The following is a 21,127-nucleotide window of genomic DNA, read 5'->3' as shown; positions in this document are numbered from 1 at the left end:
GACTTTCCTAACCTGAATAATTTGTCACACTGCGCATGTGTGAAATGCGTTAAAAAATTTGACGTAATTAACAACAAACAACTAATTAACGCCGTTAAAGCGCTATTTTTGACAGCCCTAATTTATATATATTCTTTATTGTTTCCACCTTAATTTTATAGTAATATATTTTTTTGTTAGTCTTTTTATTGTTATTATTATTATTATTATTATTATTATGTCGATATAGATTTGATCTATTATTTATTAATGTAGTTAGTTTTAGTTATTTAGTACTTAAAGTTAAACTAAACAAAAATGAGAATGATGTTGCCTTGGCCACTGGCTGAAATAAAATATTTTCAAATGTACATATTTTAGTTAACATTTAGTTTATTTTCAATGTTTTTATGATTTTAGTTTTTATTAACTATAATAACCCTGCATATGGTTTAATTTCTTCTACTTTATTCTTCCTTAATTATCGTCAATAAGCAACATAATCACAACTTGTGACAATATGCCCGACCATTCAAATAAGTACCACCACAAAGGCAATGCCATGAGATACACTTGAAAATGCTATTCTCTGATGTACCTCACAGTACTATGTAAATACTATGATACATATATAGTAAACAAAGAGGACCACAGTACAGATTAATGAAGGACTACTCTATGATACCATTACTGAACTTGGACAATTTATATTGCACATACTATCAAAAATCTTTAATAACTAAAAAAGTTTGGTTAGTTAAGCAGTTTTTTTATTTTTATTTTTTTACAGCTTTCATATATTCAGATGAATTGAGCCACCCCTCTCAGACTAGTGTGAAGAGAGAGGATGAGGAGAAAAGACAGAAAGCGAAAGAAGGTGTTCTTTGTGGCCGGAGTGAATGTCTCATTCATGTGTTGGGCAGAGGTCACGACCCCTGAGCTCTTGTGCTGGTGTGAGTTACAGCCATTACAGTCAAACCACTCACCTGAGAGAGAGAAACGCACACAACACTTCACTTTGACACTAAACTTTTAGTTCCTTGATTTAGCTTTGCCAGATATGGCTCAGTTTATAAATCTGTTCTTGTATTATAAATATTGCCTGTTTTTAGGTTCGATCTCAGTAAAGTAGCAGCACACGTCTCCTGAATCTGAAGCATGAGGAGTCATCCATGTCTGGAGCACAAATCCATCAGGGTCAATTCAAACTCTACGTTTACATTTAAAGGGGTCATGTGATGCGATTTAAATTAGTCCTTTCTTTTTAAAGGGTTACAAGCTCTTAGTGCATAAATAAGATCTGTAAAGTTGCAAAGACTAAAGTTTCAGACCCAAAGAGATATTCTTTATCAAAGTTTAGACTCATACATGCTGTCCTAAAACGCCTCGTTTAAACACACCCCCACGTCTATGTAACAATTTGGGAAGATTTGCATAACTCTGGCCAAATGTTCACGCAAAGAAAGAAGAAGTGACTTTTATTCTCGCTGTTGTCGACGGTCTCAAGATGTGGAAAAGCAGTTTCATTTTGAAAGTGAAAATACTTTGCTTGGTCTTCCAAAAGAGGACACAACTAGAAATCAGAGCTTAAGTTTTATTTACAACACTTTTCCAAACAGTTCAACCCAAATATTCAGATGTGTGCAGCACATTTTATGGAAGACTGTTTCCTGATCCTGGGAGAGAAAATTAAAATGCCGGCTGTTCTGACTCACAGTCTGTAAGTACGCTTGCATATGTAAAGGATTTGCCACTGATGATTCAAATGCGAGTTTTGAGCAGAAGTTTTCAATTCCAGTCCTTGCGCCGTGTGTGAACTTGTCCATGTGTAAATGTTCTGAAATGAGGTAAACTTCAACCAATTTCCCCTGCTCAAGGAGTAGGGAGCAATGAACACTGTGTAGGGACCATGTCAATGGGAACAAAGTTCATGCACGGAGCTCAATTCTAACGAGCTGATTATCTGGATCGGATGTGTTAACAAAAGCCCCTTTCACACTGCCATTCCGGCAAATACAGGGGTAAAGTGTTCCTGTAATTGTTCCCTGGTCGCTAGATTTGGCACTTTCACACTGCCAGTGATGACCCGGTATATGTGCGTGCTTTCACACACAACCCCTGAAGATCCCGTAACGACACGTGACATCAGCGCGTGACGTGTAATGTACGAGTCGACAAAGCTAGGCACGTTATACTTTCACTGAAGCAAGCAAACGATCTCTGCGTCAGCGCGGAAAGTGAGGAACTAACTGATCTCTGCTTTATTACAGTTTGCACATATGTTTTCGTCGTGAATGTTGATCTTCCTTCAAAACAGCCGGTAAAAAAGGCGCGCGATAACACGCGTCATCACTTCGATACAGAATTAGATCTGGCTTTTGTTCACACAGCGCTCGTTCCGGATCGATTACCGCAATGTTACTATGTCCCCGACCCGGGTTCGATTCGGTAATCAATTCCGGGACGTGGTTGCTTTCACACAGAAGGCGACCAGGCAATGTTACGGGAATATTGCGGGTCCGACGTGCAGTGTGAAAGGGGCTAAAGAGAGACATGTAAAATATGCAGAGCTGCGGGGCGCGAGGACTGGAATTGAGAACCACTTGTGTAGAGTATTGCTTGTTGTTTGTCGATTCTTTGATCGAAAATGCAGACCTGGTTTTATGTTCATGTGGCACGATGCGATGCGATGCAATGCAATGTGTAAAAACTCAGTTTAAGTCATTATAATCCGTAACTATGTCCCCACTAGATGCAACAAATGGCTCGTTTGTAATGGGTTTTATTGTTTTTGTCTTGCTGAGCTGTTGTTCTGACCAGGACACGCATCACAATATGACAAGGGGTCTAACATTTCTGTCACATGCTTGAGGCATTTGGCCAATCACAAAGCACTGGATATCTGGCCAATCAGAGCACACCTCGCTTTTCAGAACGATGTGCTTTTTAAAAAACGACATGTTTCGGGGCATAGAGGAACAATGATGATGTACAGTATGTGGAAAATAATGTCTTTCTTTAACCTTAAACTGCATAAACACATTTCAAATACACAAAATAATGTTCTTTTTAGCAACATCATATGACCCCTTTAAGAGTCTGCTTAAATAACTAACACCAAATATGAGCAATAATGATTTATCGGTGTGTGCGGATCTGTAAACCTAAAGCCTATAAAATAGAAGATACAGCCCTTGTTACTTATTTTCACCCTTTTATCCATGAGAGAAAAAAACATATTTTTGAAAAATCCAAAAAGTAAAGAAAAGAAAAACAAGTTCCATACGGAATTCCATACAGTTCACCAAACAAATTTCCCATGTACATTTTAATAATTGGAGCTAAATAAGAGGTAAAAGATTGAAATTAAGGGGACAGCAGAATGTTAGCATTTAATTTTATTAAAACTTGTATAAAGCAAGCAAGAATTTTTTAAAGTTTTACAAAAACAGAAACTGTTGAAAGTGCAAATCTAATATATATAAAATAGATAAAACAGGCATAAAAACAAACACAATACAGTAAAATGAAGAGTCGGCCACTATATTGCATTGAAATAAATACACTTCCCTTCAATTTACGTTTACAAATGCATATTATATCATTCTACTGTGAAACTTGAAATTTGCGGTTTGGAAAAGGCTGTGAAAATTACTAAAAAGCACTATAAAATAAGTCCATATTCTGCTGTAAATTTATTATGTGTTCCTTTTATTTCTGATTTCAGAATGCCTTTAAGAACAGCTGATCATTTAGAGTTTTCACTTCCTTAATCAGTATGCTACTAATTTATTTCGTATCTAACCTCTCAGATGGCATCTTCGTATGTTGTGAAGTTTGCTATATAAGTGGGTGACAACGTAATATTTGGCGATAGAGTGCTGAGAGGACGTGAGTTTGCTATTTTGCACTTACAGTTCCATCATTCTGTTGTGTGTGAAATAAGGTCTGTGTTTCACATAAGCTCAAGATATTTTCACATTTAATTCTACAACATAAAATACATCAGTAATACCCCTCTCCTGATTATTTAACTTCTTATGTATGTGTCTTACATAAAGAAAAAGTGGCTAAATGGGACTACAGAGCATGTCAGGGACATCATAAAAACTCATCTAGTCTCTAGTCGGCATTCACAGCCTTATTGTGTTTATAATAATGCTTTCTAGCTTTAAATAAATACTGAAAGAGTTGTCAGAAACATAATGTGACCATTTATAATTCATTTATAGCCTTTGTTTAGTTTCATACTTCTAGTGACTGCTTTAGGCCTTCAAAAGTTGTGTTTATTTGTGAAGATCATCTTTCTGAATAAACGTGTAAGAATCCTAAACTATGGTCAGTCACTGAGCGGCATTTCTACAATAATCCAAATCCAATGCAAAAATCCTATTGGTTTTTGTCGAGGGAAGCAAGATGATACGCACTTCTTCGCTGCAGCGTTTTATGTCAGATAAACTAAGTGCATTTCTTCAGACTTTTCTCCAATTGTTTGGTCCTTATTTTATTAAATAATACACAGCTTTCAATGAAGTGAGGAAATTAAAGGGATAGTTCTTCACCCAAACACATAAAATCCAGTCATCATTTACTAACACAAGTTCTAATCCAGTTTCTTTCTTCTGTTAGATATTTTGAAGAATGTTGACAGCTAAACATTTGGTGGTCCCCACAGACTCCCATGTTTTTTTCCCCCTAATATGGAAGTCAATGGGGACCAGCAACTGTTTGGTTACACACATACTTTAGAATATCTTATTTCTTCTTCTAACAGATCATCCTTCATTCAAACCACATCAGAATTGCTTTTCCTTTGAGTATGTGTCATTTATATCTTTGTAAATATGTGTTATTTACGTATTTTTCTTAAACTTCAACGGTTGTTTTTCATTTTGCATTTATATTTTGAGAGTGTGAGCGTGTTTCTTGCAAAGCGGTTTGTCCTTTTTGGAGAAGAAGGTCTGACCCTCCAGACTGACGGTGCACACCTGAGGAGAACACAGCAGACATTCATCACACAGCGCTCGGTGAACACACACACACACTCTCAGCTGAGCCTGAACACACACTTACTGAGCACACGAAGCAGGTGTCATGCCAGGTGCCGCCCAGAGCCTCCAGAAACTTATCTCCTGCTTCTATGGGGAAATCACAACCACGGCAGCCCGTCCCAAACAGACTGTAGTAATCTAAACACACAATTAGAAAACTCAGAGGCACTTTAACTATCAGTTTCGTCTCTGATGTTGCTTCTCAAATTCCTTAGTTGGAATTCAAATATACACAATTGTTGCCATAATGTAAGAGTTCACTACACAGCTAAAAATAATAATAATAATAATAATAATAATCTGGATAGTATCCACTACTGCTCAAAAGATTTTTGTCAGATGTGGATGCTTTCATTCAGTAAGAAATTGATCAGTAAATTGACCAAAGTGTCAAAGACATTTACTTTATAAGGTTACAAAAGATTTATACAGTATTTTAATAAATGCTGCTATTCATCAAGGACCCAGAAAAATAAAAATGTGTCATAGTTTCCACAAAAATATAAAGCAGCAATTAAGCAAATGAGTATATTAGAATGAATTCTGAAGATCATGTGACACTGAAGACTGGAGGAATGATGCTGAAAATTCAGCTTTGCATCACAGAAATAAATTACACTTTAAAAATATATCCAAATACAAAACAGTTATTTCAAATCGTAATAATATTTTTCATCAAATAAATTTCCACGAGAAGTTGGAGACTTAGATAAAAGTCTCAATTTATTTTAAGATAAATAAAGTGTATATAAGAAAAATAAAATGTGTTAATCTTTTCCTTTCCCATGATTAATGTTCCAATGATTGTTGAGGAAAATGATCAGCTAATGAACATATACAATATACAGTAAATGCAGAAAGGTTTGTATGGGAGTTAAGTGATTTAAAATACAATTCAGTTTTAAAAGAACCGATGTCTACAGAAAGTAATGGACAAACAAACACCTCTCTCGCAGTACGGCTCTCCATCCTCGAGGTGAAAAGTATCGTTTCTTATCGGTTGCTGGCAGGATGCACACAGGAAACAATACACATGCCAGGTCTGCTTGAGCGCATTGATCACTTCCTGTTAAAACACAACAGCATCTTCATCATCATCATCATCTTTACATATAGACTTCCAGTCGAAAGTTTGGGGTCACCAAAATGCATTTATTTAATCAAAACTAGTAATAATGTAAAGTATTTTGTATTGTAATATATTTTAAAATATAATTTATTCCTGTGATAGTTAAGCTGAATTTCCAGCATCATTCCTCCAGTCTTCAGTGTCACATGATCCTTCAGAAATCACTACAATATACTGATTTGCTGCTCAAGAAACATTTCTGATTATTAGTTCTGCTTACTATTCCTGTGGAATTTATTTTTTAGGATTCTATGATGAATAAAAAGTTCAGCATTTATTGTAAATAGAAATATTTTGTAACATACTACGTCTTTAATGTGACTATTGCATTCCTGCTGAATGAAAGCATTCATTTCATTCACTGACCCCAAGCTTTTGAATGTACGGCACATACTGCAAAAAGTTTAAAAACATTAATGTCTCTCTGTGTGTTAATATATTTGTGTCAATGAGCCAAAAAGCTCAGGCAGGCAGTTCGAGGTGTTTGTGAAACACACGCTCACAGACCCCCAGGATTTTGTGCTGGCAGCGTGCGCAGGTCGGGGCGAAGAACTCCTCATAGCAGTGCTGGCAGTAAACAGAGCCCTGCTCCTCCACAAAACCCAGCTCGCTCAGAGACACACTGCAGTGAGCACACGTGAACTCCTCTGGGTGCCACGACTTCCCCATGGCCATCAGGAACGGCCCCCTGAAATGAGAAAACACATGGAACAGCAGCATGACTTGTTGTGCTGTACAGTGGTTAAATGTTGTGTTGTGACACAGGGCAGCTTCTGGTCCAATTTGCAGTTTACTCTGGCAAAGAAAAGCCCACCTAGACAGTACGAGACCAACAAGCCAAATTAGCCAGATTTTCCTTCTAGCTGAACTTTTCCATTAACATTTTCCAAAAGTAATAAGGACTGTACTGTGAAACCTTCAATGGGTTGCACTTTTTGTAGATAGTTGCCTATCTTGAATCAGAAAATAGTTATATTGTGTGTTTATCCCCCACAACTGTTTTCAGTTTCATCTTAGATCCAGTATACCCCACTGATCTATATAAATTATATAATGTATTATATAATCAAATAAACAGGTAGAGTCACAAACAAACAGCCTGCAATTACATTTGTTGCCACTAGATGCACATAAATAACACACTTCATCGGTAACTAGTAAAGATCTTAATCTCAGATGTAATTCAACAAGCTTCATTTGCTAAATGAAGGCTCTTTGAGAAGAGGCTTATTCCTAATTACTGTCTCTCACACACATCTCGTTTGCCGCCGTAAGTGTGTGATATCTGGAATGTGTTAGTGTTCCTGTAGCTCAATTGGTAGAGCATTGTGCTTCTCAAGGTTGGGGGTTCGATTCCCCGGGAACACATGATAGGTAAAAATTGATAGCCTGAATGCACTGTAAGTCGCTTTGGATAAAATCCATCGATTTTAGTAGTGAGTCACTTACAGTAGCCTGTTACTAAGCTAACAGCTAAATACTTTAATAAGCACAAATAATTTTTTTTTGATAGATAGATAGATAGATAGATTATTTAAATAATAATTATACATATACATTTATACATGTATATATACATTTACCATTTACCATCTATATAATAAAAATTATCTGTATTATAATAATAATGAAATATTTAATTTTATGATTATATATATTTTTTTATAAATAATCTGTTATTAAATGAATTGTACTAATATATAGTATTAACATTAATTATATTAACATTATGGTAATAATCATAGTGAGGTTATATTAATTATACTGTAAATAATAAACTATAACAAATTATTAAAGAATCCAAAAAAGTATATTTCTTGTTTTCTCACCATCTTACATACTTTTATTTACTTATTTTGCACAGAATTGTGAGAAGAATATATGTGAGGCTTCTTTAGATTTTTGGATAGAAGTGCATCCATGATTTCTTACAATGCTTACTACATAGTCAGCTCACTATGAATGATATCAGAATCAGAAAGAGCAGATTTGAGGGTAACTGAAAGTCAAAACTAATCATTATAAACATGCATTATATTCACAGCAAAACTCTATTAATGACTTTGTGATTTTATGCATATCACATCTTGTAAAAGTGAGCTAGAGGTGCAGAGAAAACAAAATATCAATGTCAGTGTTTGTTAAATTAAAATTGAAAAGATGACAACAACAATGAATCAATAGAACCAGCTGTTGTTAAACATGTTTTTAAGTATCACATTCATTTTGCCTTTTGCATTTTTTATATTGTGCATCTGTTCCAAAAGGAAGTGAGCTGCTTTGCCTATCTAGACAGCATTGAAGAGAATCATAAGCATAATCCCAACAAGGGACTGTTTGTTCCAAAAGTAGGTGGCAGCATTATGAAGCCTTCTAGGATATCTTATTTTGGATTTTTCACTGAATACTAGTTTGTGTACCTGATGATAACATCGCAGTGAGCACACACAGGAGTGCGTGTTCCAGCAGGGATGTGTTCTGCCATCTGGACCAATGAGGCTTCGTCTTTGGGGTGTGGGCGGGGCCTGGGCCTGTCCAAGGCGGGGCCTAAAGGAGTACTGTTACTCATGACACCAAAAGTGGGAGTGATGAGACCTGTCAAAGACACACACAAATACACAAACACTCATTAGATCTTCAACTCGTCTCTGGGTTTCTCCACTTCTTTAATGTATTAAATGATAAATTAAAGGCTGGTGCACTTAGAAAATGTCTGAATTGCCCCCCTTAGTTACTGTTGCTAAATCCGACAAGCCATGCCACACATCACATTCTCACACAGTGAAAAATACATCGCTTAGCATTCAGAGCAGCCTACTTTCAAATTTAATAATTTTTTAAAGAAATTCAAAAAAAAAAAATGATGGTCTTAAATGTGACGTGACAGATCGCTGTAGCGCATCTCCTCCTCTTTACTAGTTATAGCACAACATAAACATTAATAAACATCAGAAAGTATCTTGGTTTAAAGTTTTTTTTTTTTTTTTTTTTTTTTTTATCTGTCTGTTTTTTATATATACAGTCTTGTTCAAAATAATAGCAGTACAATGTGACTAACCAGAATAATCAAGGTTTTTAGTATATTTTTTATTGCTACGTGGCAAACAAGTTACCAGTAGGTTCAGTAGATTGTCAGAAAACAAACAAGACCCAGCATTCATGATATGCACGCTCTTAAGGCTGTGCAATTGGGCAATTAGTTGAAAGGGGTGTGTTCAAAAAAATAGCAGTGTCTACCTTTGACTGTACAAACTCAAAACTATTTTGTACAAACATTTTTTTCTGGGATTTAGCAATCCTGTGAATCACTAAACTAATATTTAGTTGTATGACCACAGTTTTTTAAAACTGCTTGACATCTGTGTGGCATGGAGTCAACCAACTTGTGGCACCTCTCAGCTGTTATTCCACTCCATGATTCTTTAACAACATTCCACAATTCATTCACATTTCTTGGTTTTGCTTCAGAAACAGCATTTTTGATATCACCCCACAAGTTCTCAATTGGATTAAGGTCTGGAGATTGGGCTGGCCACTCCATAACATTAATTTTGTTGGTTTGGAACCAAGACTTTGCCCGTTTACTAGTGTGTTTTGGGTCATTGTCTTGTTGAAACAACCATTTCAAGGGCATGTCCTCTTCAGCATAGGGCAACATGACCTCTTCAAGTATTTTAACATATGCAAACTGATCCATGATCCCTGGTATGCGATAAATAGGCCCAACACCATAGTAGGAGAAACATGCCCATATCATGATGCTTGCACCTCCATGCTTCACTGTCTTCACTGTGTACTGTGGCTTGAATTCAGAGTTTGGGGGTCGTCTCACAAACTGCCTGTGGCCCTTGGACCCAAAAAGAACAATTTTACTCTCATCAGTCCACAAAATGTTCCTCCATTTCTCTTTAGGCCAGTTGATGTGTTCTTTGGCAAATTGTAACCTCTTCTGCACATGCCTTTTTTTTAACAGAGGGACTTTGCGGGGGATTCTTGAAAATAGATTAGCTTCACACAGACGTCTTCTAACTGTCACAGTACTTACAGGTAACTCCAGACTGTCTTTGATCATCCTGGAGGTGATCATTGGCTGAGCCTTTGCCATTCTGGTTATTCTTCTATCCATTTTGATGGTTGTCTTCCGTTTTCTTCCACGTCTCTCTGGTTTTGCTCTCCATTTTAAGGCATTGGAGATCATTTTAGCTGAACAGCCTATCATTTTTTGCACCTCTTTATAGGTTTTCCCCTCTCTAATCAACTTTTTAATCAAAGTACGCTGTTCTTCTGAACAATGTCTTGAACGACCCATTTTCCTCAGCTTTCAAATGCATGTTCAACAAGTGTTGGCTTCATCCTTAAATAGGGGCCACCTGATTCACACCTGTTTCTTCACAAAATTGATGACCTCAGTGATTGAATGCCACACTGCTATTTTTTTGAACACACCCCTTTCAACTAATTCAACTAATTGCCCAATTGCACAGCCTTAAGAGCGTGCATATCATGAATGCTGGGTCTCATTTGTTTTCTGAGAATCTACTGAACCTACTGGTAACTTGTTTGCCACGTAGCAATAAAAAAATATACGAAAAACCTTGATTATTCTGGTTAGTCACATTGTACTGCTATTATTTTGAACAAGACTGTATATGAAAGAAATGAAATGAAATTTCTTTGCACCAAACAAAAATTTTACACTAATATTATAATGCATTTAAAAAAAAATCTAGATTTGTAGTGTATACAGAGAGGAGCACTGTGGTCAGTATGTGCACAGGAGAGAAGCTGGATCTTCAGTTATGAGGTGATATTACCTGCTGTGCTTCTGACAGGTGTTCCTGGGGCTTTGATCATGGTCTTTACAGGACAGGTGACATGAGCACTGGGCTGAGAATCATCCAGATCCTCACTGACACACCAAACACAGAGAGAGAGACATCATTACAAGGACAAGCCAAGAAAAGCACAAGTGAAGGTCAAACTGCAAACAACATTTTATTTCATAAAGAAAGCAGTATGCAATATGTACATTGTGTGCAGTATATGTATGGCAATGGTCTCCAACATTATTTCATTCAGGAGCATATTTTTAAAAATGAATGTGTCTGAGAACTACCAACGTTATACAATACTTAAATCTCTTAAATATAAATCCAAACTGCTATACACGGAATTGTTCAAATGTGTTGGAAATATAAAACAAAAAGAGCTAATAACCACACTGTATTTATTTTACCAAGTTTTATGACAAAAGCCAACAAATAAAATTGGCACGTATGCAATTTTTGTTTGCATAAACAGTGAAATAAAAACATAAGAAATTGATGACCGGATTTTTTTAAACTAACAAAATATTTTCATAAAATGTTATCTACTGACATGCACCACGTTTAAATAAAGTTTTGACCATTAAAAAAATATATATATATTTAACTTTCAGCCTTGAATTTTTATTTTATATAAAAAAGTCAGAATGATAAATACAAAGTAAAAAAAAAAAAAAAACGCTCCATAAACAGTTCTACATGCTAATGTGCATTCTAAAAATCTCAACTTCTCAGTACCTTCTCAAAAAGGTAGGCTATTTTCCATTGACTGGTTAAGATTTACAACAAAAATTGAGTCTGATTTTCGCATTGGTCTGAACAAAAATATGGCAGACAGACTTTGTAAATCCACAGTTTGACAACAGATGGCGCTCATGAACAGCAGAACAGAGCTGTTTTCGCGGTAACCTCTGTAAACAAAGCTATGCGCATAGCTTTATTATTCATTACATAGAGGGAAGATGGAAAGCAAATGTCATCAAAACTTTTCTGAAGATAGTAGTTTTCCTATTATGTACTCATACAAATAAATACATTTGTCCGTGTTCACTCCGTCTTGAATCGCACTCATGGAAAGCGCTTGAGAAACAATGTTTCTTCCACGGCTCGGTATGCTTTCAACTGTTTAGTTTTTTTTGTCTCAAGCAAGAGACTGTATTACATTCATGTTACATGATTTGACAGATTTTTACATAGAAAGGGCGACAGTGCACCGCATTAAAAGGAACAAACATTCATGTTTTCAGAACAGCTGGCCAAATTGAAAAATTAAACTTAAATTAAATCATCTTTGAGAGCAAGGGGACCCCCTGGAGTATCAGGGACCCTACACAGCTTGCACACTTTGTGTATAGGGAGGATCGGCTCTGATTAAATCATTCATTCTTTCATATACCGTATGCATTCTTTCCCTCTACAATCTGCCTTCAGTCATGTTTTCACACAAAACTAAACTTCTCTGCTTGTTGCGCCTGCACGAGACGTGTTGATCAAAGCTGAACAATAGTTACTGTGAGTTTTTCAAATCCTGTTAATCAAATACGGGTTTAATGAGCATTTAAATATATGATGGGAAAATTCAAATAACCTCAGGCTGATATGTCAAGTATGTCTTGGCGTGTCTGAGACCTCTGCTGTATGATCTGTCTGTACATGATGTACAGCACTGTGGGATTCTTATGAAACCTCAGAATCCAACAAATATTTATTAGAGAGATTGCAGACACACTAGCTTTGTCTCAAAACTATACACTATGCACTTATATGTACTCATGCCTGTAGTGTATGAATTATTTAAGGTTATTTTGTCATTCACTATAGGAGTCTGATAGCCCCTCATAATTAAAGCTGTGACAGTTGAGTGCAATAAAGTGTCGACCATTTCACACTTCCTTTCTTTGGTTATTTAACAGCATCATCCGGGTTTTTAAAGTTTATTTTTTCTTTTTGTAATTTTCAGTGTGAACACACTACTCACACTATTTATACTACAAAACTTCACATGTTCTTCTTCTGCTCATCAAGTCTGCGTTCATTCACCCCAAAATACAGTAAAAGCAGTAATATTGTGAAATACTATTGTCATTTAAAATAACTGTTTTATATTTGAATATATTTTAAAATTATATTTATTCCTGTGCTGCAAAGCTGAATTTTCAGCATCATTCCTCCAGTCTTCAGTGTAACATGATCCTTCAGAAATCATTCTAATATTCTGATTTGCTGCTTAAGAAACTTTTCCGCATGATGCATTTGTTCATGATTCTTTGATGAAATGGTAGTGCATGTAGATGAAAAACCACTGAATTTCAGTAACTATTTTACTATGATACTATAAAATGATTCTGTATTAACTATCTGTTTATTATTCGTTGAGAATAATGTAATTACATGTATAGAATAATGCATAATGAAAATTATCCACATCACTCCAGTCCAGGCCATAAATTAAAGTCTTTCGAAGCAAAAAGCTAACAAACAAATTCAGCATTAAGGTGTTTTTAACTTCAAACCGTTGCTTATGTCTAAAATCTGAGTTCTTTATTCATAATATTGCTTTCTGTTAACTGATGGACTGTGGTGTTGTGGACTTCTTGTGGATAATTGTGATGTTTTTATCAGCTGTTTGGACTCTCGTTGTGACGGCACCCATTCACTGCAGAGCATCCATTGGTGAGCAAGTGATGGAATGCTACATTTCTCCAAACCTGTTCTGATGAAGAAACAAACTCATCTACATTGTGGATGTCCTGAGGGTGAGTACATTCTCAGCAAATTTTCTTTTTTGGGTCAACTATTACTTTGATCATTGGACACTGGAAACTTTTTTACATGATGGTTAAGTAAGCAGTATATAAACAGCTGAAGCCACACAGAGCTGTACCTAGAGTACAGACAGACATGCCATCACATCGCTCATTAAACACACAGCAGGTCTGCTTGTGCCGTCCAGCAGTTTAAATTTAGCGAGGCAGGAAGGGAATATTGATGGACAGGAAGACAGAAGCTTGGCTCTGAGCATCTCGAAATCTTGGGTGGCCGTCACAAACACACACACCGTGCCACCCTGATTCTCTGCCACACAACTGCTCTCCGTCAATCTCTCCTGTCTAATTACAAGCCCCCGGAGACTGAATGTTATGGAAATGCCAGCCATAGAAACCAAAAGGACCACCGTTCAGTTCTGAATCTGGACGCTGATGAGATATTCCACACATTCACCAAAATACAAACAGCCACACTCATACAGTAAATGTCAGAAAAGAAGTTTGTACAGTTTTAAGTGATATAACAACAGATCTAGTGTTGAAAATGAAGTCAGTATTGTGTGTTTGTTTGTGGATAGACCATCATTTTAATGTCCCTAAAGTAATAAAATAACTAAGAATAAATCAACTAAAACTAACAAATGAAAATATAATAAATACTATATAGACATATATTTTAAAAAAGTCATAGAAATGACATAAACTATTATGACAAAAACAATCTCACACACACACACACACACAAAAAAAAATCAAAACTCAATGTTTAAGTCAACTGATTAAAGATACTGGCAAATGCTAAGTATATAATAACATAATAATAATACTAGTAATAATATATATAACATATATAATTATATATGATATATATTAATTTACCTTTTTAATAAATTCCGTTCAAATGAATGCATTATATTTTGGATGCAATTAACTGCATTGCTAAACACTAATTCAAATAAATAATATTATTTACAGTGCTATTTCTTTTTTCAACTGGTCCAAAGTACCATAGTAACACAGCACGGTCGGTAGTTTTATTGTTAGTGAAACTGATAATCCTCCATATTCAGTAAAGGAATAAGAGACATCATGTTAGCTCATTCTTCCATGATATGACAAAAACAATATAGGATAAAGAAAAATATAACTGATGGTGGCAGCAGGATACAGCACAGACAATGGAATCGACTTCATTCAGTGAAGATAACAAACTGAGATCCACACAAACACACACAGAAGCAGAGCAGAAGACAGACACAGTAATCAGAGTGATCGTTACTGCTCTCAGCCAATCAGATTCATTACACAGAAAATAATCCAATCAGAGTGGAGCAGCACAGCAGGCTAATCGAATGAGAGAGGAGCAATTGGCAAACACACAGGAAGTTCTCCATCACACACATCCATGAGCAAGCAGAGGAAATCTGTCAGTGTGAACCTGATCACAGTGATCTGAGCCCATTTATCATTATACATATATACTCTAGACATATAGACATAGATAGACATATAAACATTTAATGTTATTCTTTTGTCCAGTAAGATTTTCCATTTGTTGCAGCATATAAAGCATGTTTTGAAAGAAAGGTTATGTCAGTCAGATGAATGAAACCTTCAGAATATAGATTCAAAATAACTGTAATGTTACTGTAAGTGCTGCTGAAGTGATGATTCTCATTAAGATTTGAAAAAAGTCTTTAAAGATATGTATTGTAATTCAAATCTACAGATGCAAAGGGGGGGGGGGGGGGGTGATAAACACTTGATGTTTTGCTTCCACTAGTCTGAAAGAAGACATGTTATAAAAGCAGAATAGCCCAAAACTGACCAATGCATGAAAAACCTCACATTTTATCCGCTAAGAAGGAAGCGTAACTGCTGCTCTCTAGTGACGACAAATTAAAACTGCAGCAGTTCCATCACGAAATCAAAACTAAAAACATAACGTATAACTGCACATTTCATCTCTCCCTGTCTCTAAAATGTGTGTGGAAAAATACAATGACTAATTATATCATATCATTTCTTATTAAATATGTTTTATGCTTTTCAACGTTACAAGTTAAATATGTAAATTACAGTATGTTTTATGTTGCCTAGAACTGTGAACTAAAAGAAAAATATTCACAGAATTACTAATTGTTTTTAGGAGCATTTTGGAAACTAGGAACACTTCATCATAACAATCTTTACTGGATCTTTGTACTGTAGAGACGCTTTTTAAAAGAGCCACTAGTTTTAGATTGAGCAGGTTTGTGGATCTGGTTAACTTGTCATTACTTGTGCATAACTGATTGGATAAACATCATGACTTTGGCTTCAAATCAGTAACTGAGAGACATAAACAGATAAAAACACTGACACAAATAAGAAAATACACAACAGAAATTCTTCAGAAAATACAAGCCACTTTATTCTATTTCGCTTCTTAAGGAAAACGAGGGGAGGAAAAAATTAAGTCAAGAATTAAAATAAAATACAATTTAGCAGAGTTTAAAAGAATATTCTGGGTTTAAAACTTGCAGAAAAGCATCTGTGACAGGCTTGTCGTAAATTGAATTTTATGAAAATAAATATCACATTTACACTAATGCACTTATATTTGAAGTCCATAGAGCACCAAATAATAATTCAAATACACACAGTTTTGAATACATAACAACAATGCATAAACCTGTTAACAATTAAAACTGCATTTAAAACTTGGGTCATGACCATGCAACTAACTAGATACATTTCTGTTCAGAAAAATAATTATTAAGATCTACAAGAACTAAGCACTTTCACAAAAGTATGAGCTGCACATTTCCTCACAGAACACCATAGAAGTGCATTACTGTAAATGCTGCTAGATTTCTTGGACAGGTCAGGTGAATTTAAAACATTTTTTAGTGTTTATCGACAGATGCACTGTGTAGTTTCACTAGTTTGGAGCCCAAAATGTTCATTTAAATAGGAATCAAAAGAACAAAAGCTGATACATTACAGAAACAAAATAAGATCCAAGCCACACGTGTAATACAATACTGTAGTGCAACTAATAAACTTCTCTAATAAAAATCAGTAAATCCACCAGAACAGAGTTTGAGATGTGCGGTTTGAATTTGACACTTCAAATCTCCACAAACACACTTTACAGAGCTCATGTTGCTGTTTCTTGTGACGATTCTGATTCTGATGCTCTCATTTCCAATTAAACTGCAGTTGTGTTTTTACAGTCTCTTTTCAGATTCCAACACGGAAACGTCCCACAGAGACCCGCTCACACACACACACACACACACACACACACTTTTACACCAGGCTGAGGACGTTAAGGGTTCGAGCAGACACTCCATGGTGCCAGTCTCTGAGTTTATGATATTTAGGTCCAATCTTAGGATTAATCTTCACTACCCTGTTCACAGAGAATGAACAAGAGAGAGAAACAGAAACAAAGACAGTATGAAGAGCTGTAGAAGTGAATATCTTCAGCACAGAGGCTCTGCAAACCATGCAGACGGAAATGCCACTGCACACGAGTTAAATTTACTTCTGTAACTTCCCAAACCGAGCTTTAATCTATTACTCAAATACACGGCACACACTGTATTGTCATGATAAATTGCTTTTCTTTGGAAAGCGAGGCCAAGAAACCTCACACACTATGAATTCACCCACATAAAAAGTTTTTACATGACAACTTCAACGACAGACCATCAACAGTGAAAGGTTACTAGAATAACTCTCAGTTTGGGCCTATGAATAAAATTTAGGTGTATGAGCTCTATAATGTGTCTTACTATTTAAGCCATAAATACCTGATATTTGATACTCAGAAAAAAGCCTATGTATAATACATTAGTATTAGTGCTGTGAAACGATTAATCGCATCCAAAATAACGGTTTTTGTTCACATAATATATGTGTGTGTGTACTGTATATAAATACACACACAAGCATGTATATATTCAAGAAAAATAAGTTACGTTTATATATTAAATATATACACACACACACACACACACACACATTTAAATACATGTCAATATTTTAAAAATGTATGCTGTATGTGTGTGTATTTATATATACATTCTAAATATACACAATAAACACACACACACACATATATATATATATATATATATATATATATATACATATATATATATATATATATATTATGTAAACAAAAACTTTTATTTTGTATGCGATTCATTGCTATTAATCGATTGACAGCACTAATTGTAATGCATTATATGTTTTCATAAATAACAAAATAACCTAAACATGCATTTGAATATTTTAAGGTGTGTTTGTCATGTGTTTTAGTGCATTGCACTTTCTAAATGTGTAGCAATGAATAGATAAGAATTATGATGTATTATAACTGCTTAAAGTTATTAACGAGATCATACAATGCATTATAAGGTGTCTTACAAGGCATAATAAATGCAAAATTCTACTTTTATAATATATTATATATAAAGAAATTAAGTAAAGTGTTACCAAAAACTACATTTAAAAAAAAAAAATTTTTCTTTATTATGTCATGCTTTAGTGATGGTTATGGCCACAGAATAAGGTTGCAAGAATTACAAACTGAAATAGACAATCAGTTAAAACAGCTCTTGTCATATTTAGCTCAAGCTTTTGAGGTTGATAACCAACACTTTCTTTAGGTTAAAGGGATACTGTAGTTCACCCAAAAATTTTAATGTTGGCAACATTTGCTCACCCTCAAGTTGTTCCAAACAAAAGATGATAGACATCGACTTCCACAGTATGGAGTAAAAAAATACTATGGAAGTCGATGTGAACTGTACCGTCAACTATTTGGTTCCCAACATTCTTCAAAATATCTTCTTTTGTGTTCAACAGGTTTGGAACAGCTTGAGGGTGAGTAAATTACAGAATTTGTATTTTCAGGTTAACTATCACCTTAAGCACTTCCTTTAACTGCCCTTTTGTTGAGGAATAAATAAAAGGACTATTTTGTGCCCTAGTGCTGGAAAGTGTCTGAGATCTGCCCATGCTGGTTAACTAGAGCCAGAGCTTTAACAGAAACACCACCAAATAACAGGCCACGGGACGCCAAACTCACACAGGTAAATAACAGAGAAAACCTGAACAAATCTTCATCACAAAAACTAAAAAACACACAGCACACACTCCAAAACAGCAGGCGAGCAGAGGAACTTACTTTGTTGTCTTCTTCGCTGATTCAGCCTCCTGTGAGAGATCTGAAAGACATCAACATTATACAGAAAATACATTAAAAATGTTTAAAAGACATTCTCATTCATGTAAATCTTTATCTCAAACTAGTGTTGAAGGTTTTCCACACAACGGGTCTAATTCATGAAACATGAGCAGGACAAAATACCATTGAAAAAACCAATACCAATAAAACCATTGTTATGTAAACAGTGCAACAATGCAACAATTTATATAAGAATACTTTTCTGATTATTAATATTAAAATAACACAAATGCATATAATAAAACATAAAAATGAATAAAATAATATTTAAAAAGCAATGAAATAAGCTCTCACCGAATTCAGACTCAGTGCCGGTGATTTGGGCCAGGATACGGAACGAGCGGGATTGTGAAGTTCCTGTCCGTGGACGCCAGTCCTCTGTGTCCTCCATGATGCGTTTCCTGCTGGCATCACCGTGAGTCGGGACATGGTAAAACTCAATGTCTGTCTCTGTGATGGGTTTACGAGGAAGTCTACACACAAGCACAAATGCTGTCAGTCTCTTTTACATGTAATCATACTGCATATCAAATGCACAAATCAACAAAAATATCAAACAGCATAGCCTGTCAAATGCACAAAGCAACTGAGAAACAAAGGCACTGCTGGTTTTTCCCTCTTTACCTGTTCATTGCAGGTTTTCTGAAGGAGGCACAAAAAGGAATAAGAAAGATAACACATTTCAATCATGCATTCTCTTTTAGAAGGGTATTACTGAATGCACACACGATTCAGATACTCACTTAAACACACTTGGAGGACCACTATGAAGAATAAAATAAAAAACTGTCATTACATAATGGAAAGGCTTTTGAAGGCATTTAATTCAAATGTTCCCTTGCAAAAACGCACCGTGGTGAACCATGGTTTCTGAGTGCCAAAATACTTAGGTACCCTGTTAGCCTGCAGTTATTGCTAATACTGTAAAACACCTTAATATGAAGCCTTCACAATCGTTCTGTCATTTTTATATTATAGCAGTGACTTCTATCGAGTAAGTCTGCGCAGTTTTGCTTTAAAACTATGGTAGCCTATTGTGACAGCTTGATTACCATGGTAAAACTTTGCAAGGGAACTCAAATTCAAGTTAAACTTGGGGGGTAAGTGTATTCAAAGCACCAGAAGCTTCTTTTTAAGGTTCTGGAGAGAAAAACTTCTCAGGAAAAAAAAAAAAAGTTAAGACTTTTTTTGAAGATTAATTCCAAGAAGTTCGTATCTTCACTGAGTGTATGGGGACGAAGATAATAAAATCGGCGGAAATACCTCATATGCCGTCTTTTTGCGCTACCCTAGTCAGTATTTCGGTAAATAGGTAATATTTAACATAAAAGCTTTCGAGTTTTAAAATCCTCCAAAGGAAATGAAACAAATGACTGTAGAAACGCATGAGGCCAGAAGATGGCGCTGCAGCACGTGGAAAAAACACGCGCGACAGCTTTAAGAAACTCCTGAACACGTCACAGAGAGAACTTAACATGCATGGCGTCAAACTCATGTCATCACACTCATGCGAAACAAACAGAAGAAACAACAAAAACCAAAACCCAGTTTTGCTTTGCTTTAGTCTGAGTCTGCTCTGGGAAAAAAAATAAAAACCATCACTGAAAATTCTAATGGTTTCCACTACAAAAACCATTACAGACATAACAAAACATCAACTTTTTACCATTAAAAAATGGTTTCCTGTAGTGTGTTTTGGGACATATTCCTTTAGGTTTTATTGGTTTTAACAAGCCACCAACAGACGGAGACCAGAGACCCACAGAGTCCATTACAGTTTCCATTTAACCAATACAAGTCCCATTATAACAAGCAAAACCATTACTAATTTTGTGATGGTGTTTATTGTTTTTCTTCAGCAGGGGTCAGCAGTGCTACACTAAAAAAAATATTTCTGTTTACTTTTGGTAAACCATCTGAAAACCATGTGAATCCTATCAGGCTACATAAACATGGTGATCATTAAGTACATCATTAAAATACTGTGATATCACCATCTGCACTACGATACCAATCAAAGGAAGAAAAAAAATAAACATGAAAAGTAGGCCTACCATGGGTTTTGAATATGTACCACATCTTGAGTTCAATGTAAATTAGACTACATTAACCACAAGAAAAGTTACCCTAAA

General features: G+C 35.4%; 1 protein-coding gene across 5 annotated transcripts in view; it reads right to left on the bottom strand.

The window, feature by feature from the left end:
• Positions 1–3,358: 3,358 nt before the first annotated feature.
• Positions 3,359–21,127, bottom strand: part of pdlim5a (PDZ and LIM domain 5a) — a 59,144-nt gene continuing 41,375 nt past the window's right edge. The window contains exons 6-15 of one of the 5 annotated variants that reach the window (XM_026240518.1): positions 19,739–19,759; positions 19,620–19,637; positions 19,290–19,468; positions 18,936–18,975; positions 10,974–11,068; positions 8,580–8,754; positions 6,667–6,847; positions 5,976–6,096; positions 5,053–5,168; positions 3,375–4,967 (exon numbers count right to left, since the gene is read on the bottom strand). In XM_026240518.1, the coding sequence (XP_026096303.1) occupies positions 4,878–4,967; positions 5,053–5,168; positions 5,976–6,096; positions 6,667–6,847; positions 8,580–8,754; positions 10,974–11,068; positions 18,936–18,975; positions 19,290–19,468; positions 19,620–19,637; positions 19,739–19,759 (1,036 nt within the window). In that variant the 3' untranslated portion in view covers positions 3,375–4,877. Of the gene's footprint in view, positions 4,968–5,052; positions 5,169–5,975; positions 6,097–6,666; positions 6,848–8,579; positions 8,755–10,973; positions 11,069–18,935; positions 18,976–19,289; positions 19,469–19,619; positions 19,638–19,738; positions 19,760–21,127 lie in introns of all 5 variants that reach the window. The other 4 variants (XM_026240519.1, XM_026240517.1, XM_026240516.1 and 1 more) reach the window with 4 other exon arrangements.

This window comes from Carassius auratus, linkage group LG30F (genome assembly GCF_003368295.1).
Source record: "Carassius auratus strain Wakin linkage group LG30F, ASM336829v1, whole genome shotgun sequence".
NCBI lineage: Eukaryota > Metazoa > Chordata > Actinopteri > Cypriniformes > Cyprinidae > Carassius > Carassius auratus.
This window is presented reverse-complemented; position numbering and strand designations above follow the sequence as displayed.